This window comes from Pestalotiopsis fici (genome assembly GCF_000516985.1).
Source record: "Pestalotiopsis fici W106-1 unplaced genomic scaffold PFICI_Scf_8, whole genome shotgun sequence".
Taxonomy (NCBI): Eukaryota; Fungi; Ascomycota; class Sordariomycetes; order Amphisphaeriales; family Sporocadaceae; genus Pestalotiopsis; species Pestalotiopsis fici.
Genome location: NW_006917098.1, coordinates 1,949,477 through 1,972,897, shown reverse-complemented (window position 1 = coordinate 1,972,897; position 23,421 = coordinate 1,949,477). Strand labels below are relative to the sequence as shown.

Genomic DNA, 23,421 nt, shown 5'->3' with positions numbered 1-23,421 from the left:
TAAACATGCAAGCCTATGACTTCACATAGCGGTGTCGACAACAGTGCTGTCAGGTTGCATTAGCGGATTGTGGGGGAACGCGGGGTAGCCGGCTGTTCGACACGGCACAGAATTAACGGACATAGATCGGACAACTCGGCTTCTTCCAGAGAAATATACTATATATTTGTACAACTCGCGGCTTCGCGACTTCGCGAGTTTCGCGTTTAAATCAAGCACTGCTGTTTGACCCGTGGCTAAGGAAGCCTAAACCCTGAGAGTTGCTCATGTTAACCTCGGTAGATATAATGCTAATAATATTGAGTTGGTCTGATGAGATAAGATTGGCTCCATGAGGGAGGAAATGACCTTGTTGATACCCATTACGAATGTTCATAGAAGTTTCTCCCTGTTGTATTTTATTTTATCTACTTAGATTAAATTCTTTTCTTTTTGAAGAAGGAGCAACATAACGAGTGCTGCATCGCGATTAATACCACACTGTCTTGTTCAGGTTCAATTTGTGCTATTCCCACTAGCACTATTCAATATCACAGCATTGCAAATCTAATTCCAGTTCAGAAATCCGGAGAGGAATAGCAGACTGAGCCTAAATATCCCAAAGTAGAAATCTCAAATGTTTATTAAGATACTTGAAGTTAGCCGCAAGCTTCCATCAGCACATTCGGCTGCACCAGCCTGAATGGTACTGCGCTATGACCGAACTGACAATGGACCGAGACTACACCAAAGAGAGTGGGCACTGGGTCCGGGGCTATTTACAGAACCAAGTAAAATAAGTGGAAAATATGGTCGGGGAATTAAATTCATCTCCACACGCGTACCTGCCGCCCAGGAACAACACCGACGATTCTTATCTTGATATCTAGGGCAAGGCTGTCGGGCGTTGCCGATATCAACGAGGCCTAAACTCAGAACGTCTTAATGAATTATTATTTGATAGTGCTCCATAACACCATCCCTTGTGTAATGCGAGACTTTTCGGACCAACTTATGTTCCAGATTCACATATATATGTCGCAGCGTAGCAGTAGAATCACAGAGAGGGCAACCTCGTCCTTGTCTAGTCTATATCTGCCATAATGAAACTAAACGTCGCTGTGTTTGCCTCCTTGTATGCAGTAACGGCATCCGCTGTCTCATCAGTAGACAGCCCGACAGCAACAATCTCGGCCGGGCGGGTCATCGGAACCAGTACATCGGTGGGAAATGGATCCACGACAGTCAACCAATTCTTTGGCATCCCCTATGCCGAGCCTCCCATTGGCGACCTGCGTTTCGCGCCGGCCGTGACATATGGTGGACAAGGAGATATACAGGCCACGGCATGGCCTAATGCCTGTATTCAGCAGGGGTCCGCAGATTTGCTTACGGATCAAAGCGAGGACTGTTTGTATCTCAACGTGTTTGCGCCCTCGGGCCGTGCGCCGGGATGCGGACGGGCCGTCATGGTTTGGATCCACGGCGGCGCATTGAAGACGGGTTCCAGTGCCATTGCGGAGTACAACGCGACGCTTCTCGCCGCCAACCAGGATGTCGTTGTCGTGACCATCAACTACCGCCTCAGTCTGCTTGGCTTTTCAAACTCGCCGGCCTTGGCGGTGGAGGACCGGAATGCTGGGTTCTACGATCAGCGCATGGCGCTTCAGTGGGTGCAGGACAATATCGCATCTTTTGGAGGCGACCGAAATAAAGTCACAATTTTTGGCCAAAGCAGCGGCGGCACCAGTGTCAGTCGCTTGGTCGGAACCATGGTGGAGAACCCTCCCTTTCGGGCTGCCATTGTGGAAAGCGGATGGTATGACTATGCCTCCATCATGGATATAGCCTCGGATGTTCCCGGCTTGGCGGCTTGGAACTCGATCGTTGCTCAGCTGAACTGTTCCAGCTCAACCAACAGCACTGTTGCAGAACTCGCGTGTATGCGTACTGTAGACTCCTCGTCCATCCAGTCGGCCTTGTCCAACGCGAGCTCCTTGACTTTTACACCAGTGAATGATGACGTGACGCAGCTGACCTTTCCCGAGAAAGCTCGCAGAGACGGTCGCATCGCCAGAGTTCCCATCTTGACCGGACAGACTGCCAACGAGGGCACCCTGTTCCAAGATCCAACCATAACCTCACTCGACGAGTTTGTTGCCGACTATCCCACCCTGGATCCCGTCGAGTCTGATCTTGCTTCTGCCTACCCAACGTCTGACTCTGGGTACGCTTCGCAATTTGATGCTGATGGTGCCATTGACACGGACGCTGAATGGACCTGCTCAATTTCAAGAATCGCGGGCCTAACCTCGCAGCTGGGCATACCGTTCTGGAGATACTACTTTAATGCAACATTCCCAAACACCGAGATTGAAGGTTACGGTGTATACCACTCGGCCGAACTGCCACTCGTGTTTGGCACTTTTGAAGCCTCGAGTGCGACGTTGGAGGAAGTCGAGCTGAGCACCGTCATTCAAGGTGCCTGGGCGAGCTTTGCCAAGGATCCATGGGGTACGGGACCCGGTTGGCCGAGAATCGACACGCCAATGGATCATCTTGTAGCGGCGCTAGGAAGTCCAAACAAAAATGAAACAGGATGGACCATGGTTGCAAATGGTACCATCGATAGCAAATGCTGGATATACCAATCCATCTATGACAGCGCTGCGGGCGGAACTCCATGGTGGTGAGCCTGGATATCGCATGACAATTGTATATATGTATCTAGTGTGGAGAGAATACTGAAAAGGCCAAATCATGACACGTCTGAGAAATTCTCACTTCGGCCAATATTTCACGGGGGAAGATAAAGGTGGGTTGATCGAGTAAGCATCGAAAGATGTCTGAGTTAATCTAACTGATCTACAAAAGAGAAAGTGCTGTTGATTCAACAAACCGAGGTATCTTAGTACGAGGATAGCATGGGTCATTTCTCTTACTTCCGGAGCATCATTGCTTAGTACACTTAGTCTCCTTTTACTTTAATATTATGCTTGTGCCTGCTACTTATCTTTACTCTTTATTGCAACAAGTGCACGATGCGCCATAGTGTGGCTGTATTGTATGGCACCCTTCAGATGACATAGCGGGAAGGGTCTACACAGTCTGTTTCTTCACAATAATTTTCGTAGATGTAGACCATCTTTAATCTTATCTCTTTATTTTGAATACAGATCGTATCAGTGCATGACTATCGAACGTTTACTTCATAGGCCCATACTTAGAGTTGCATGCAGCCGAGCGGGATGTTGCCTAAGTATGTGATTGGTCCAACACATTACGCCGTATGCAATCGCGGCTTGTAGGCCTCTTCAGATTCTGTCGTGCTACTGGACCCAGAGACTTTGCTTTATGCATCAGCCAATACTATTCAGACACATCCATCTTGATAGGCAGCAGCATCTGCGGGTTGAGCGCGACTCGCAAAAGAAATCTCGCGGCCCGGCTTGGAGCGATGCCTGACCGAACTCCCACAACCCTTTCCATTTTCACCCTCAACTGGGCGCCTTCTCGCCCCTTCTATCCTCATTAAAACAAGCCCGCCCTTTGTCGACAGTCATATTATTGTGCGATGTATTACACCCGCGCTTATGCCGAAAGTAGCCCTAGGCAACTTGTCTCCGGCAAGGGGATGAGCAGTCAACCTTTGTCAAGAAACGAGCTCCTAAGGGAGTTTGAATGTCATTCCGTTCGACACAATAAAGAACCAACGGCGCTTGTATCTGTCAGCAGTCGTATTGTCGATACTGTGAACCGAGCTTATGAGCTTCATTGGGACGGCGAACCAGCAGCGAGGGTCTGGATCGTCTTCATTTCTGAGCCTGCCCATGATACAGGCAGAGCAAGTGCGATCTATCCTTATGCTGCGGAAGCTTTGGCAAAAAACTGTGACAAAAAAGAGGCAAAATTATTTCAGTACGAATTTTTATTGGAATGGTACATTCCAGAAAGCCTTGTGGTTCATCGTGTGTCTCTTCAGACATTAATTGACCGTGGACTCGATTGGTATCAAAGCATCAACTCCGGTCTCGCGCTGGAGTATGAGTCCACCGATGACCTGCGAGCTCGCATCGCAGGAAATATGTGGAATATCGACGAAAGTTACGGCTTCTGGGATGTTGGTATTCATCTGGGCTGGTTTGCAAAGCTCTTTGGCGCGAGAGCTCCCGTCAATTGGATTGCCAGTCAGCTGCACCGTGATTGTGCCCATGCTAAGGTCACACGCAACGGCAACTACAGCATAAGGCCTCATGGGCGAGAAGAGGACTACCTTGTTGATGACTTTGCCATGAAAGACATCGATGATGGAATTGACACAGTATTGATTGATTGGTGGTTCACCCAAGATGAGTTCATCATAGATTGGGAGGCATTCAAGAATGAGAACCGCGAGATGGAGAGAAATATCGACGAGCAAATAGAGCAATGGAACGACACGTGGTGTTACGAAGAACTTGACGAGAGGCAAAAGGCAGCAGGCGATAGGGCAAGGATAAAGCTATGTAATCAATTTGACCAGCAAAGAGCAGCTTTGGAGGAAAAAGCCGTTAAGATGGGCTTCTAGAAGGGCAATAGTTTGGGATTCCTTCGTCTTTTGCTCTCCTCCTTTCAAAGAAAATCATGAGCAACCATGACTACTCAACGCCGAATTGTGATGAATCAGATCCTTCGCATCGTAAAAATGTCAAAATCGTCAGCTTCATTCCCCCATTGACCTGGTGTTCCAGCCACATTCACTCCAAATCGAGATTCTGTAGCTGTCATACGGAGATGCCTAGATGAGGAGTCTTCAGATTTTTTTTACATGAAAGCCTAAGCACAATATATGTAAGGCCAGTGCCTGGATGGTAAGTAGTAGTGACTTCACGGAAATAACGGGAAACGAAGGTTTGAATGGAAACGATTGTATAAGCTAGCTATAGGCCACGAGACTGATGATTATCAGGCGTTAATGATATCTCAATCTAGATGTGGCAAAGCGTAGCAAAAATTGAAATACAGAAGAGGGCGGAAAGCCGTAGTAGCTGTGAGGAAAATTAGGTACTAGTAGCTAGGGTGGTGCCTAGCACCTAACAATATACGTATCTATGTGCGCGCAAATGGCCACTTCCAATATCAACGCTGCAGGCCCAGGAATCACAGGCTGATATAACGCAATGATCGAGAAAGTGATTATTGATATAAAGTACTATGGTCAAAATGTTAAAAAAAAAAAAAAAAAAAAAAAAAAATAAGGTCGTGATACATGTTCCTCGTGAAAATACTTGCTACGGTTTATTTCTTCATTCCCTTCAGGATAGCTTATAGATATCTTAGGAAGCACCATAGCATCATGCCTCGATCTGCAAAACTCTTCCACTTCCACGACCAAGTAACATCTTGGTAGGACGTCTTTCCAATCGATCAGTACGATTCCTCAACAAGTCAAGTACGACCATCTTGAAATTCTGCCCGAGATCCGCCCATTCAAATTCCGGATTCAGAGCTCTGGCAAAGACGCGCATTGCCGAAACAGGAATATTGAGGATTTCGCACACATCATCGGGAGACAGGTCCTTCTGCATGGTGCTTATGAAGCGAGGCTGCACTGCCGACTTGAATCGAGAAAACTCGTCTTCCGTCTGCGGCAGCGCCAAAGTTGTTATCGAATCCTCTACCACCTTGCTTTCCGTATCGATGGCGCTGGGTGCTTCCAATTTCTCTCCAGTCAATATCTCATGTAGGAACTCCTCGTTGAGGGACTCGATAGTATCCCCAAACTGACCCTCTTTGCCAACCTGCCACGGGAGACGCAGCCTCTCCGCGTCGCCGAGAACCAGCCGCGTCAGCTCGTGGCTGATTGCCTTGGAATTCGGGTCATCTTCGGTTCCAAGATCCATGTTCAGTAGATCTTTGTATACCGTGATGTTTTGAATGTTGAGCGACTGCGGATTGATATTCCACAGGGCGGCAATTTCCGCGTGCTTGTCCATGATTGACTGGCACGATTCTTTGACGGCAGGCCAGTCATTGCTCTGGCATGCTTCGGCCACTCGGGTCTTGAGTTCGCTAAAAGCAGCGGAACGCTTCGTGTAGATGCTGGCGGCAACCAGGTCGTCTTTGCCGCGTCGTGGACCTCCCGTTGAGAGATGCTTGATATACTTGATCATCTTGCCGTAGCTCTGCGTCTGTCTTTCCAATGTTGGAGGAAGATGCTCTAGCAGACGCGTTGCAACGGCCGCAATATCGACGTCCTTTTCTGTGAGCATTCGCATAAAGATGGTAATGATGGTACGAGAATGGTCAAGCTGAATATTTCGGAGTTTGCAGTATCGGATCAAGCTTTGCGTCCGGTTTGACTTGATTTCCTTGATATCTTCGCTTTTGGTGACAACACGGACTATGGCCTTGTCGAGAAGCTTCTCCAGATTGTTGTAAAACTGCTCAAGAGGCCACCCAGTGTATGGATACAAGGCAACGACAGTCTCGTACCAGACCCACTCTGCGGCGGTGGTGGGAAGGTCGTATTGGGGGTTCAGACCAAACAACTGCCAGACCATACTTAGAGGACGCACACCAGACCCGGCAATGGTCAATAGATTGCCAAACAGTCCTCGCATCAGTCGTGTGACTGTATCTTCTGCCTTGGCGACCAGGTCTGGAGTGGTTGTCCTCATCGCGGCGAGTTTCGACATTGCAGTCATGAGCAAAGTGCCCATAAGATTACCAATTTCCGGGCTGCCGGGCTGCAGGTTATGCTCTCTCGACGCTACTGCATGGCTCAGGGTACCTCTCATGATAATCCTCAGCGCAGCAATATGGGTTTCGTTGCATTTCTCCATCCATCTTACAGTGTAAGGACTTTCGAGGTCGACAAACTCGTCCCAACAGACCCAGGCCAGAGTTGATCCGGATTCGTGCTGTCCTATATTCGCCAGTGCCATCAGTGGATGGTTTGGTCCTAGCTGACTTCGAAGTGGGCCGTCGTGATAGCTCTGTGACTGCTCCATGATGATGCCTGCATCAAGTCCCTGCAGGTGGAGAACTCTCGAGTCAAGATCGCAACATGGACTGGAAATTAATGTTAGCTGAATATCTAAGAGACAGAATTTTGATGATTCAGGAAATCTCTGCCCTTCAAAACCCTTCATCAATTTTCAGTCAAACATACCTAGCATCAATGGCAGCATTCTTCAAGCCTCCTAGAAGCTCGCGGTATGGCTCATCCTTGATCTTCAGCAGCATGACACCCATATCTTCAGCATAAGTCTCCAGGTATCCTGAAAGGGTTTCGAAAGTCATGGACTTTGCTGCCTCAACATTTCCACGGATCTGAGATTGACGCACAAGCCGCTTCAAGTCATAGGTTCGCTTTGAAGTCGTCCGGACAGACACTATGCTGGCCAAACTTGAAATGACCGGCTCTAGAGCCTTCTGCAGCTCCTTGGTAGTATACCTCAGCAGACCCAGCGTGTCATTCTTCTTCTTTACCAACTCCGGATCGGCCACGTTGGAATTCTCGGTCACAAGATTGACGTAAGCATCCCGCATTGGAGATACGGCCTTGCCAATCTTGGCGGAAAGTGCAGCTACCAAGGACTGAGAGAGGTCCTGCAGGTCTTTCTGGTTCAACAGAATCTGTAGCTGTGGAATCGCAGCAGTGATGTCTTCCTCCATGGCTTGAATTTCGTTGACTGAAAGATCCTCGAATAGTTTCTGAAGATCCTGGACTCGTACCAACTGGCCCGTAGAGGGAAGGATAATGGTGTTGGCATTCTCGAGGTCGATCAGCCGCTTCACTCTGGGGTCGGTCATGGGTTCAGCACCTGCAGACTCGATGATAGATGTGATATCTGTGCCAAACGCCAGCTTGGTAGTGTTCAAGTGGGCCCGATTAGCAAGGCCTCGGTAAAAGTAATATCTGTCAAAGACTTGCACTAGAACCAAGGATTGGGGGCCGGCAAGAGCTGTCACTGCATTGATGTTTACCGAATCCAGAAGCTTCAAGACATCGTCGGTATCCTTGGGTTCGCCTTCCGGAGTAATCTGCACAATGAATAGTGCATTGATCCTGTAGGAAGTTGCTAGGTTGCGAGCATTGTCTGTCATGCGGTCGTCGACAATAACCACAACACTTTTGAGCTGCTCATAATAGCTTCGTAGAGCTTCCTCGTCGCGGAATGGAACATTTGTAGGGACAGTGCCTGTCGCCAGCAATAAGGGCCCCGAAAGCAGAGACCCAAAAATGCATGGTAAAACAACAGTAGACGACTGTTCCTTTGCAAGAGACTTTTCATCTGGCAGTATGAACTCAAGACCCGTACCGAATCGTATCATCTGTGTACTTGCCAAGTCAACGAATGAGGGGAAAATGGCCGAGTCGGTGGTAATTATCGCATGCTCCTTATTGACCAGTCCACGAAGACGTTCCGAAGGCGCATCTGCAGCTTCTCTGGCAATAGCAGTTCTAGGCACTAGATCAATCGTGTTAGCATTTCAAAGGCATCGAGTATCAGTACTTCGTTACACACCTAGAACAGCGCTCTCACTGGTGCTAGAGATGGTAAAGTCGGCACGCTGAATTGCTTCTGCGAAGCAAGGACTTTCTAACTTATTACTATGGCACATCATGTCTCGATCAGTGGTCGCTGTCGGCAATATTGAGCATATCAACGAGTCTCCGTTCCCCTTGATAACCAGAGGGCAACATATGGTGGCATCGCCAATTGTCGCCGCGTCTAGGGGAACTGGTATAATGTAAAGAATCTGCCAGTCGTCAGTTCAGGTGCTTAATTATCTAGGACTTTTGTTTTATTTTTGAAAAAAAAAAATACCTTGTCGACATGGTTTGCAACCAGCAACGCAGGGTGGGTGCCTTGAAATCTTGTGATTTGCGTAGTCTGGTAGCCAGATATGAAGACACAAATCTCCTTATCAGTGAGCCTGTCTTTGTTGATGCGGACAAAATCGAGTAGGTCATTCCCATTGAGAATATCGCCACTATGGGTGATGCCCTGAAATGTATTTCTGGCAAGCCAGCAACAAGCATTACAAGATGCATCCGCAAAGCAAAAGTCATAGTAAGTAGGTGTTCTTTCGGAGACTGCCAAGATGGTGATTTGATCTGATACTATTGGGATCTCGAATGTTGAAGCCGGTGCCTGCAGAATTTGGAAATCTTGGAACACGCCTGCCAATGTTTAGCGCCATGTTCATTGCAATGTTACCAAATGGCGGAGGGGAAGACATACTCAAATGATGCTTAAAACCAGCCATTCGCTTCAATAGCGTCTCGCCCATCGCGCCTAAATCTACAGCATTAAAAAAGTAGTCTTCTGGGTAAGAAGAGATGTCGATCTCCTCAACGCCATGTTCTGTCCGACACAGAAGCACGCGTTCAGAACTAAATGGATGCGCGGAACCGCTAGGAAGTGTCTCCAGAAGCTCATAGATCTGGGCCTTGGTCATTGCCAAAGCATCAAAGTAGACCTTTCTAACTCGCTCCATGGTTGTTGTAATATAGTGACTTGGCGCTAGCGTTTAGGGCGTCGCGACCATAAAGAAAAATCAAGACAGATAATCTACAAGAGTCTCAAGACAGCGAGGTCATCACAACCATTCTTTTTGTACTCCTTCTCTTCAATGAAATGTTGCTACGTGAGTCATGACAACTTTTTTGGTCCTCGTCTCGTCGAGGCTTACCGCATGAGTCACGGGGGAGGTATGTAAATACGCGGCGCAGTTCAAGCTACCTAGGTCCCCAAGCGGCACAGTCTAATAGTGGCACAGCCTAGCACTAAGAAAGCCAGCCCACCACGACTGGAATTCAGGCCAACGCACATGAGATCATGGAAGTAACGTTTAATCTCTTACAATTCACTTGTGGGCATTTCAAAGAAGCTTCTTTCTTCTAAATCATCGTCCAATCTCAGTAATATGTAAAGTGGCACAAGCCCAAGCACTAGGAGATATGTGTTGAATTAGTGCTCTTGGGCGTTCTAGTACCCAATCGCGGTTCGCCGCCAGGCCACTTGCGGAAAAGTGGGAGCTCTAAACTAAGCTTAGACTACATGAATTCGTTATGCTTGCCATTGAATGAATTGTAAAATTATTTGGAACATATCTCCATAATTCCTAGTGATATCCCATACAACACTCGGCTATCTATCTTAATAAAAGAATAAAGCAATATGCGTCGGTCGGCGCGCGGAGTCTGCGCAGGAGTGCCCGGCGGTATAGGTTTGCCGTACGAATATAATTCCTTTTTATTCCGAGCTTTCGGGTTTTGTTTTCGTCGAGTGCGACGCCGTATAAATTCGTATTTTTTAGTGATAGCCTCGCTAGCGTATTTTTTTATTAGGGCCTATGCGTTCGCGATAGCTTTGCTATAATATAATTTTTAACGATTATATTTTTATACGGTATATATATAAATTTATATTAGCTATTGCTAATTTAATTAATACGGTACGAAATATAGCGGCTTAATTTTTTTTTTATAAATATAAGGTTTTATTTTATATTAATTCGTTTAAAGCTATTTTTAATTTTTTTTTTTAATTTTTATTATTTTCGATTTTTTCCTTTTTTATTTTTTAAATATTTAATAAAACTAATTATATTTTTTGTTATAAATTAAAATTGCGTAAATTAATATTATTCCCCGTTAATCGAAAACGTTTAAATTAGTTGCTTTTTTTAAAATATCGTATAAATATTACGTATTTTTATTATAGCTTTTATTTAAAGGCTAAATCTTTAATTTATTATAAAGGTTATTTATATAAAAATAATTAATACCCGGAAGGTCGTAGCTAAAATAAAAAGTTTTTTTGCTTTATTTATTAAATCCGTCGTACGCCTTTATTTTTTGCTTTAAATATACTTTTCCTAAAAGGCCTAATAAAAAATAAAAAGCTTTAATTTAAAAAATATATTATTTGCTTAAATAACGCGATTTAATAAAAAAACGCAGGCAAAAATAAAAATACGGTTTTAATCGACGAGCTATATAATAAAAATTGCTTTTAGCCGCTTTATTTCGAAGTTGCGTGGTAATAATACGGCTATATATACGTTTTTAAATAATAAAAAAAGGGTTATTTCGTCCGCGTATTAGATAATCCGTGTTTTTTTTTAGTTGGCTTAAAAAAGCCTAATAGCGTACGATTATATAAACCTTCCGATTAGCTTATTTTATTATTATATAATATTACCCCGGTTTTTTATAAAAGGTAAATTATAATAAAAAATCAATTAAAGCGCATTATATTAAATATGCTAAAAAATAGGATTATATAAGCTAAAACGCTTTTTTTTTTAACGGTATATTATATAATTAGCTTCGTATACCTTTAAATAGCGCTAAAGGTAAAAAAATAACGCTAGTTAAATAAAAAAGGATTATTAGTATTTTTAACCGAATTAAAGCGGCCTAGCCTATATTTATATAAGCAATTTTAACGCCGATAATAATTATATTTATTTATTTATTACCGATTAATACTAAAAATAAAAAAAAAATAATAATAATTACGATTATAAATTTACCTATTCCTAATTAATTTTAGCATTAAGCGATTATTATGCTAAATACTAATTTTAATATAGCGCCGTTTATTTACGCATAGCTAAATGCTATTTTTATTAAAAACTAAATAACGCGGCGTAAAATTGCGGAAATAAATATTAATTTCGATTCGACCGGTAGCGATTTAAATATTAATATTAATATAATTAATACGTATTAAATTAGATTTATATAATATTATTAAATAAAATATAAAACGCCGTCGGTAACGAAAAGCTCGATTTTTTTAAGTATAAAAAAATATATAGCGATTAAAATTTTTTACGCTAATTCTAGCTTTAATATAAAAAGATTTAATTATTTACGGTTTTTATTATTATCCAAATCGTTTGTTTTTATAAATAATATATAGGAAGCTGGCGATATTACGGTCGAATTTATAGCTATTAGCTATAATTATTTTCGTAATAGTTTTATATTCGCCTAAATTAGCGATAAATTATATACGCTAATAAAAGCTTTTGCTAATTAATATATAAAGCAACCTTTACGATTAAGTTTTTTTATATTTATTAGGCCTGCCGTAAGGCCTAAGGCAGCGGAATTTATTAATTCGCCTAAATTATTAAAAGATTTTATTATCGAAAATTCGGATAATTCGGATACGGGTAAATCTTTATTTGCCGATAAGTATTTTTATAAACGGTTATAGCCCCGTTCGCTTTTTCCGGATATTCTTACGAAGCGTTTAAATATAAGCGCTTATAATTCCGATAATATAATATAACCTAATAAGCGTTTATATTTAAAAACGATAATTGTTAAATTTATTAAATAAAAAGGAAATACGAATTAAAGTATTAAACCTTTAAATAATTCGATTACGATAAAACCGGCGCAAATTAAAACGTACGAAGCCGATCTTTTGGATAAAATTACGTTAAATAACTCGGCGCTATTTAATATTAATAAAAATAAGGCTAAAAATAAAAAAGCGGCCGTATTTAATAACGCATAAAGGTTATAAAACCTTATATTAAACCGTATTATAATTATTCGATAATTAATTATATTTTATATTATATATATATAGTTTTTTATATTAAAATACTTTTATAAAATTATTTTATTATATTTAAAATCGTATTATTATTATATTCGCTTTTATAAACGTAATCCGCTTTTTTTTTTTTAATATCTAAGGTATTAGATTTTTATACCTAATACAAAAAATATCGTTCTTTTACCGACTTCCGGACTAATCGATTACGCGTATAATATAATCTTTATATCGCTTATATTATAAGCAATAATAATAGTTCTTAATGTAATAATATCCTTAATATTAATATTTAAATATATAATAAGCGCATATTATAATATACAAATCCGCAAATATATAAGCTAAAGCGATTAAATTTAATAAACGATAACGATGCTTTAATATGCTAAATTATCCTAAATTCGCTAAAATAATATAAAAATAACGTTTTTATTAAAATTAGTACGACTCGGTCTAACGCCGTTTTTTTTTTACGTATATTAATATAAACGATATTCTTTATATTAAATTATACGATTTTAGGCTTTACGGCGCTTTTATTTGCAATTTTTATAATATAAATTATTAAATAAAAAAAAAATGCCATATAATAAAGTATAAAACGACTAATAAATTATTGCAAAATAGGCAAAATCGATTTATTATTTTTACCGGAATTATTTATATTAATTCGAAATTTATTACGCCCGAACGGTATAATTAGGCGTTTTTTTAAAAATAATATTCGGAATTATAATTTTATATTTGCTTTTACGTTAAAGCTTTGCAAAAAAAATCTCTTTTTCGGAAACCGTCCAGGACCGAATATATTTTAAATTTATAATTTTTATTATTACGGAATCGGCTTAATAAATATAAAACCCGGTTATACCCTTAGCTACGCTTAATTATATTTTTTTAATCCGAATAAAACTAATTAAGCCCGTATAATAAATTTCTAATTAAATCCGATAATATTAACCTTATTATTAAAATACCTATATTTATATAATTTATATATCTAATTATTTATATAAGCAAAAAAATTATTCGATAATAAATTATAACGACTAAATAAAAACGGCTTAACTTTTAAAAAGCTTTAAATTGCTTTACGCTTTTCGATATAATTAATATTACGGAAAAAAGCGGATCGAAAAACCTAAAATTTGCTAATTACGAATAAAATTGCTGGAATTATTATAAATAAAAATAATAACGGTGCAGCTATTCGCAAAAACCGCTAACGTAAAATCGTATTCGTATAAAAACGCTTCGATTCGAACGGTTAAAAATAAAAATATTATTTAATAATAATTAATTGCAAATACCTAGCTTTTTTCGGTTTATAATATTTTATTATATTTTTTTACGGCTTTAATAAATTTTAACCCGGAATATTTTTTATAAAAACGCCCGGCTTAAAATAATATATAACCTTCCGCGATTAATATCGTTATTATTTATATAGCCGCGGTTTAAACGATTTAATCCCGTTCGTATTTAATCGATTATTTTAATAATTTATTATAAACGTTTAGGTAACGCAAAATTAAAATCAATTAAATTAATTTTGTATAAATTAGGATAAAATTAGTGCGGATTTATACGGTAATAAAGGTGATTCGGTATAACGAGATAATAATATAATAATTTTAAATATTATTTAGGTAATATTACCGGCTTTATATAAAGGTAATTTACGCTTTATATTACGGTATTATTAAAATTTTATAGCTATTATACGCGAATTAAATAGATTATTTAAATTTATTATTTTTACGGTAAATTTAAATTAGTTTAAAATTATGCGCAAGCTAGAACCGGGCTAAACGGCTAACGATTAATTAAATTTAATTATAAAAGTTTTTTATATAAAGATTAATTAGCTTTTTTAAAATATAATTAAAAGCAAATTTTTCGGTAAATATATAAGCTATATTTGGACGATCGAATATTAAAAGCGAGGTTTGCCGTATATATATTATTTATTATTTTTTAATAGCGAAAATCGGTAACGCTATTTAATCGGATCGAATATCGATCGCGTAATTTAGGCCGAGCTATTATTAATTAGTATAGATTTAAACGGACGATTACGATAAATTATAGAATTTAATATAATTTATAGATTATACGGAAGGTATAACCTTTAAGCAGTTTATATAATATCGAGATTTCCGGATAGTTTTATTTCGGACGAATTGGCTTTAGGCCGTTTAAATATATATTATTTTAAAAAATTTCCGAAGCCTTTTGTACCCTATATAATAATTAATAATAATAAGTATTTATTATACCGCCGAAAAAATAATAGCGATTATATATATTGCAAAATATTCGAAAACGGCATATCGAGGAAAATTAAATTAGGTAATAATTAGGTTGTCCCGTATAACCCCGTGCTTTTTTTTAAATATAATATATATATTAATATCGAAATATACGTTTTAATACGAATTATAAAATATATTTATAAATATATTTTTAAAAGCATAAACCGTAGCACCGTATTATTTTAACCGTTTACGATTAATAATACCGAATAAAATGCTATAAATATTGCATAACCTAAAATAATAAATAAAATTTAAAAATACCTTATTATAAAATATTTTAGTTCCGTTTAAAATATTTAGAATATTTACGGCTTTAAAATTAAATACTAAAATCCGCCCGTCTAAAAATTAGCCGTTTATTTGCCTAAAATCCGTAAATAAAATAATTATAAAAAATTAACGCTATAAGCTTTTTTTAATTATAACCGGTATTATATTAATTTACGGCAAACCTTATATTAAGATTTTTTATATATTTATACGTTTTAAAAAAGTATTCGTATATAAATACGCAAATAACGTTAAATTCGTATTATCGGCCGAATAAAATTCGTTTATCCGTTTTAAAATAAACGGTTTTATTTTAGGCTATTATTTAATAAAATGCTTAATTTAATTTTATTTAAGTTTTTGCAAACCGTTAATAATAAAATTTAGCTTAGCTTTAAATTTGCCTATTTTGCATTAAAACTTTTTTAAAATAATTAGTATTAATCGAAGTTATTCGCGGAATAAAAAAAATCGTCGTTAGCTTTCTAACTCCGTAAATTTTTTACGTTCGCTATCGCGGAAAAAAATATAATCGACGTAATAGCCTTATAAAACGAGTTTAAATCGCTTTTATACGATAATTTATTATACCGTTTAAATATAACTATAAAAGGCTAAGTTCTAATAAATTTAGAATTTCCCGAATTTAATTTCGGTTTTTTTAAAATTTAATAAGCTTTAACTTTATACGGTATATTAATAAATAATACGGGGTTATTTATTTTAATATATAATTAGGCGATTTAATATAGCAATTTATTTTTTAAAATTTAATTAGATTACGATATAAAAGCTAAGAAAGAATTATATAAATTAATTTATTATTAGCTTAACCCGGGATAATTCGTAATTTATAACGAAATTATAAAAGCGATCGACGCGGTATAAACCGGTATATTATTTTTTATATAAAGCGGCGCCGGGATTAGGAAAACCTTTTTATATAAGGTAATTTATTACCGATATCGCGCGTAAGGAAAAATCGTAATTTATATAGCTTTATCCGGAATTATAATATTTTTATTATTTTTAAGCTAAATAGCATATTTTAAATTTCGAATTTTTATTTTATGCGATCCGAAAATAAAGCCGAGAATACCGGGTTTTTTAGCAAATTTATTTAGCCGCACCTATTTGATTATTTAGGATAAAATTATTTTATAAGCTAAAAACTATTTTAAATATATAAATTATATATTTTAAAACGTATTTTAACGAAATAAACGATTTAGCGGCATTTTTATTTTATTTAAGGGCGATTTTGCTTAGATTTTACCGGTATTAAAAAATGCAAAATTAAAAAATATTATATAAAATTATTTAAAGCACTTTTACCTTTAAAAATATTTGCGCAAATTTAAATTAATTTAAAATATACGGCTCGAATTAGCAAATAAATAAAACTAAAAATATATAAAATAGCTTTATAAATTTTTATATAATTTAATTTTGCGCGGATTCGTAATTATTCTAAATAAAATCTAATTAATCCGAATAATTAAAATTTTGGCTTAAGCAATTTATCCTATAATCGAATTATAGCAATTAAAATTATTTTTTTTCGAATTTTAATATATTTTATTACCGAAAAACGATACCGTATAAATATTTAATATATTTATATTTAAACGCTATAAAAATAAAATTTATAAATATATTTTTATAAATTAAATCGATAATATTTTATAAATAAACGACGACGTATTACCGGTAAAATATTTATATAAAATAAACCTAGTAAATCTTTTTAATTATAAATTGCAATTATATTTCGGAATCCCGGTATTATTATTACGTAATTAAATACTAAAAAAAGGTTTATATAATAGCATAAGAATAATTATATTAAAATTAGGCCGTATAAAAATAAAAATAAAAATTTTTAAAGGTCTATTTAATAGAAACGAAAAATTAATCCCGAAAATAAAATTATTTTTAGAAAAAGGCTATAATAGCTATAAATAAAATCGATATTAATTGCCTTTAAAAATATGCTTTAGTATAATTATATATAAAGCTTAAAGATAATCGTTTTAATATATTAGAGTTAGTTTAAAATAAAACGTTTTTGTATATAAATAATTTTATATAGCGATATTTCGAGTAACGGATATACGAAACCTGGTAGTATTAGTTCCGGAAAGTAAAAAAAAAAAGGATTAAATATTATATAGCCTAAAATATTAATTAAATAAAATTTAAAAGCACCGTATAATATTAATAATTTTAGTTCGATTATTTAAAGGCGCTAAATATAATTGCATTAAATTATAATTAATAACATATATATATATAAAATATTACGGATTCGTATAAATTTTAATAATAAAATTATTATTTTTTAATCGGGCTGGTATTAAACTAAAAACCGGGTTAGGGCACGGGCGTATAAATCCGTATAAATACGTACGTGCCTAATTAAAATAATCCAAACGCGCAAAAAAGCGAATAAATTAATACGAAGCCGTATTAATTATTATTATTATTACCGTTATTATTTTTATTTTTAAATTTAAATTTTTTAACTTTAGCATTTATTATAAATGCTAAAACGAGGATTAGTTAGGTTCGTACGATTTTAAACAAAAATGCTTATTTATAGCACGGAATTAATTGGACGTAACACCGGATAAAAACTTTTTATAATTTTTAAATATAATTTTGCCCGGGAATTTACCGGGGGTACTAAACATAAACGAATTATTATTATTTTCGTACAAATATTAATAAATATATACGAAATTATATAAAAAAAACCTATTAGCGCAATTAAAAGAATAAAGAGTTATAATCCAAATATAATTAATATAATAAATTTTATAATATAAATTAAAAACTAATAAATTAATATAATTTTATATTAGAAAATATAAAACCGAATTTACTAATATAATATTCGAAAATATTATTGCCTTTAAAACGAGAATTATTAGCAATTATTATAAAGCATTTCGCATATATAAAAATTTATACGGTGCCGTATATATATAATAAGGCTTAAGTTAAATTTTGCTAACGCTCGAAATTAATTTTGCGCGGGGCTAAAAAACTATTATTTTATTTAGTTTTTAGTACGATTATGCGCAAAATAAGACGGTTTTATATAAATTAATATAACGTAGCGTAATTAAACCTAAATTGGTATAAACTTTAACGAAAAAGAATATCTAGCTAATTATATTAATCGGGGATATATAAGCTTTATTATAAACGTATTTGGTTAATTCGGGGTTAATAAAAGGAACGATTTTAGGAGGTACGATATTTTTTTTAATTTATACGGCGTTATTTGGAATCGTAAAAAAATTATTATTTTTAAGCTAACCCGAATTATTATAATCGGGGTCGACCGAATCCGTACGAGCGCAAATAACTTTTTTAAAATTTTTGCTAAATTTTTTAATAGCTTTAGCGGCATTATTTAAAATCGTACGAGATCGTATACGCTTTACCGGGGGGACGGGAGAACCGGGAGGATCCGGCTTATTACCGCCCGGGTCGGGCGAAGCGGTGCCAGATATAATCGGATTTATACGGGAATAAATAAAACGGGAAAAAGGAAAACGAATTAGCGTAAGCGCTAATTAAAAAAGGATAAGCTTAAACGAATTAATATAAACGTAATTTTTTAACTTTAAATTTAAATAAATTAAAATATAAAAATCGCAATATTTAATATAAAACTTTTATAAAAATTGCGTTTTTTATATAAATTTATACGATTAATTTAGTAAAAAATAATAGAATATTTATATATAGTTTAATAAAAAAAAAAAAAAGTTTCCAAAATTACGGGGGGGAACCTTTGTTTAAATAAAAAAAAAAATAATTCTGCCGCTACCTTAAGAAGGCGGTATACGGTAGCAGGCTGTTTTGCGCCCGCCCCACCGAGTGGTAAAAGGTTAAGCTAGTGGGCCACGACTTTTTTTTTGTGCTATATAATTATATAAGGTATAATGCTTTTATTTATTATTGTTAAATGGTGGATTATGGTTCCCATACACTGGGGTGTGCTTGAGTACACGGATCAACCCTATGGTGTTTAAATAGATATACGGGATTTTCCGGGGATTAGCCGGGGCCACCTAAATAAGCGTATATTTTATTAAAATTAAAAAGCGTAAAATATAAATTAATATATTATATAATTAATATTTATATTAAATTAGTTTAAATTTTAATAGGAAAGCATTATTTTAATTAATAATTAAAAGTTTTAGTGCCTCCGCTAAAGCTACGAAAATAATAATTACGAAAAAAGCCGGAATCGGCCTAACGGTATCGTTAAAGATAATTTCCGATTAGATTAATTAGGAATATACGTTTTAGATTTAGGTATAAATTGCCGGATTAATTGATTATTTTAAAAATAAGACGATTTTAATTAAAATTTTAGTCGAACCGGATATTAAAAAGACTAAATATATAAAAACCGCGGCTATTACCCTCGAAGCTATAGATATAAACGACGATCCGATTATATAAGATAAAAAGGACGGGGAATAGACGATTACGGATTTTATTAAAGGAGGTTAGAAGTTATTTAATTTCGATTATAATTATTATAAAATAAAGGAGGCTATATACGCTAAATAATATACGGCAATTAAGGAGATTACGAAATAGATAATTATAACGATTTTTCTAAATTTCTTTTTTATATATTGCTTAATTAACGAGCTTTTATATAAATAATACGAGAATTTAAGGGTTTGCTATAATAAATTGGCTATAAATAATAAAAAAAAAGCAAGGAAATAATATTTAGAAGCTTTTAAGCCTTTAAAAATATTAAAAAAAGCTGCTAATTAAGTTAATAAATAGGAGATAATTATAGCGAAAACCTAGGTAAAGCAAATCGTTAAAATATAGGATAATTTGGTTTAGGCTATAGATTTTTTAAATATAATTATTTTAATTATGTTATAATAGGCTATTTTTTATTAAATTTATAAAAAATAAAACATTTTAAATAGGAATTTAAAATATCGGGTAATAAATAACGATTTCCGTAAAAGCTTAAACATTTAATAGCCGATTAGGCTAAAAATTAGGAAAGGCGCTTTTATAATTTACGCTAATAAAGCTAAAAAATAGCTTTAAAACGGATAAAATAAAGACGCTTACTTCGTTAAAGATTAGATGCCTCCCCGATTAAATACGGCTAATTTACATAAAAGAAGGGGTGGACGAATTACTTATAATAAAAAATAAAAAGATATTAGATGCTTTATTTGCTATTTTTTTTACGCTTTTAATTTATATTTTTACGTATTTTTAAAAAAAGCTTATTTAGGTTTCGTCCCTAAAAATAAAATATAAATATAAATAAATAAGGCCTTTAAAAAAACCCTAATTTATAGAAATAAATTCGTAATATAAAAAGGATTAAAACCAGCCGAATTAATATATTACGAATAATTAAGGAAAAATCGCTCCCAATTAATATAGATTAATAAAACGGACGATTAATAATAAACGTATAAAACAATTTTATAGTATTTATAAAAAATTATTTTTTGCGTTATTTAATTATTTTAGATTTAGCGATAACGATTTTAATTATAAATATAAAAATAAGGCTTATTAATTATAGGTAAGCTTTTAATTACGATTTTATTTAGTTAGGCGACCGGAAATTATTTATTTACGGGTACGGTATAATAATTATATAGCTCGGATTTAAAATATTATTATTAAATAATATAGCTTATTATTTTAGGTTACTAATTATATTAGTATTATTCCGTTAATTATAAAAATAAGGATATTATTAGGATAATAAAAACGATTTTATAATATTACGTAAAAAAAATAAATTTTTAATTAGTATATTTTAAAACTAATACGGATAATATATCCTTAAATATAGATTTTACGAATTATTTTTAGCGTTATTTGCTATTTATCGGAAAAGATATATAATATGGATAAAAAGGCCATTATTAATTAAAAAAGCTATACAATAGTATTAAAAAATAGGATATTTAGGCCCGGCAGCTTTCGAATATTTTATTTATTTATTTTAAAAGGTAAAAATTAAAAAACTAATTATAATAAAATATAAAGCCTACGCATTTATAAAAATCACGCGCTAACCACGGCGAGCGCTACGGCTAATTAACGAAAATTATAGCGAACGATTAGTTATAAATTTTTATAATTATATTAAAAAAATCGAAAATTATATATTTTAAATGCTAATTATTTATCGGTAAACGGGATATATATAAAATTATTATTTTACGGAAAGGATTACGGTTATATTAATTAACGCTTTCCGATCGTTTTTAGGTATAATAAAAATTTAATATAATATTAAAATTAAAATTATCGAATACGATAACGAGATTATAAAAATTAAATAGGTAATCGGAAAATATTTTAAAAATAAATATATTAAATTCGAGCCTTTAGTATTATATATATAAGCTTAAAATAAAGCTGCCGAACGTTTAAAGGGTATAATTAAAGAGAAAAAACGTATAATGCGTATTAGCGCAAGATTCCTTTATTAACTCTGGCCTAAAATCGGCAAAACCGCGGTATACTTATATAATTATACGCCGAATTATAATTCCCGATAGCGTATATTATATATAAGATTTTATAAAATAATTGCGAAAGCAAAAGGAGTTTTAAATCCGAATTATAAACTTAATTAAATTTATTTTAAAATATTCGGATATAAAGCGTACGTAATAATACTAATAGCATAATAAAAATTCGGCCGCTTATAGCGATTAATATTTAAAATATAAATAAAATATTTTATTAAATATAGGTTATTTAATATTTATAAAATTTAGATTTTTAGTTAAAATAAATTAATTAATACGAAAAATATAATTATAAACGAAAAGGAATTATGCGACGGAAAGTGGGATATATTTAAAAACAAGCTTTTAAATATTAATATTTAGCTTATAGCCGATTTCGTAATTAATTACGCAATATTTAAAAACGAGATTTTATAAAAATTAAAAAATGAAAATACCGCCGTAAAAAATATTTTGCTAGGCGATAATTAAAACGATTAAAAGGAAAATGGTAACTAAAAAAATAAAAAAGCAGCGCTAAATAAAAGGGATAAATAATATTTTTTTATTACCGCGAAATTTACCTTTTAAATTTTATTATAAATATTTTTATTAGCTTTATTAATATATAATATAAAAGCGATTACGATTAAGGATACGGCGCTATTAATAAAAGGATTTAAAATAATCTTATAATAAGCAGTTTTTTTAGCTAATTATAAAACTATTTTTAAAACAGGATAAAATAATAATTAAAACGATAAAGCGAAGCTAAAACGCTTTTTTTATTAAAGGGTAAAAATTTATAAAACAAAAATTTTAGCTTTTCCTAAATAATATTATAAATTATATTATTATCCGTTTAATAAATTATTCCTTTAAGCAAAAGCTAATTATTTATAAAGTTATAAAAATATACGATTTTAAACCGAAATTAATAGGAAGGATTTACGAATAAAAGGCAAATAGATCTTTAATTATATATAGATATATATATATAAGTTCGATAAGCACGGGAGATTTTAGAAATATAAAGCAAAATTCGTTATTTGCGGTAATTAATAGGCGAAATTTTAGAATTAGGAAATTTACGCGGTTATATTAGCTAAAAAATTATTTTGCACCTTAATCGCGATTATAGCGAGATTCGATTTTAAATTAATATAATACAACGTAATAAACGCGTTTATATACGCTTTTATTAATTAAAATATATTTATAAAAATGCCGGATAAATATTAAAAAAAAATATTATATTATTATTAAATAAAGCATTTTACGGATTACGGATATTACCGCTATTATAATAAAGAGAGTTTATAAAGACTTTAGCCGAAATCGGTTATATTTAAATATTATATAAGCCTTGCGCATTTATTAAAAAAAAAGTATTAGTTTTTTTTTACGTTAACGACGTAATTATCGCATATAAAAATAAAAATAAAAAGGCTATTAATTAGTTAATATAGTATTTTATAAAAAAGTATAAAATTAATGGTGGCGAGCTAATATAGTGGTTTTTCGGGATAAAAGTAATCCGAAATCGTGTATTTAAAATAATTTGGTTATTTTAAAAGGCTTATTTTAAGAAAATCGCTAAGCTAATAGATAAAAAGAAAATTTATATAATATTAATAGGATGCGAAGAATTTACGCTTCGATTAATTATAGCGTTTTTATACGAAATATAGAAATACTAAAAGAAAATCGGATTATTGCTATTCGCGGCTATTTTTACAA

General features: G+C 33.8%; 3 protein-coding genes across 3 annotated transcripts; 2 read left to right on the top strand and 1 right to left on the bottom strand.

Annotated features, from left to right (window-relative positions):
• Window positions 1–1,082: 1,082 nt before the first annotated feature.
• On the top strand, window positions 1,083–2,672 carry PFICI_11305 (uncharacterized protein; the record flags this gene model as incomplete). Its single annotated transcript, XM_007839886.1, has 1 exon — window positions 1,083–2,672. One exon carries the CDS (start codon window positions 1,083–1,085, stop codon window positions 2,670–2,672), a length of 1,590 nt encoding a protein of 529 aa, XP_007838077.1.
• Window positions 2,673–3,553: 881 nt separating this feature from the next.
• PFICI_11304 (uncharacterized protein) lies at window positions 3,554–4,546 on the top strand (the record flags this gene model as incomplete). The annotated part of the gene is made up of 1 exon (XM_007839885.1): window positions 3,554–4,546. One exon carries the CDS (start codon window positions 3,554–3,556, stop codon window positions 4,544–4,546), a length of 993 nt encoding a protein of 330 aa, XP_007838076.1.
• Window positions 4,547–5,312: 766 nt separating this feature from the next.
• Window positions 5,313–9,468, bottom strand: PFICI_11303 (uncharacterized protein; the record flags this gene model as incomplete). The annotated part of the gene is made up of 5 exons (XM_007839884.1): window positions 5,313–7,032; window positions 7,133–8,435; window positions 8,493–8,727; window positions 8,796–9,151; window positions 9,213–9,468. 5 exons carry the CDS (start codon window positions 9,466–9,468, stop codon window positions 5,313–5,315), a joined length of 3,870 nt encoding a protein of 1,289 aa, XP_007838075.1.
• Between the last annotated feature and the right edge of the window lie 13,953 nt (window positions 9,469–23,421).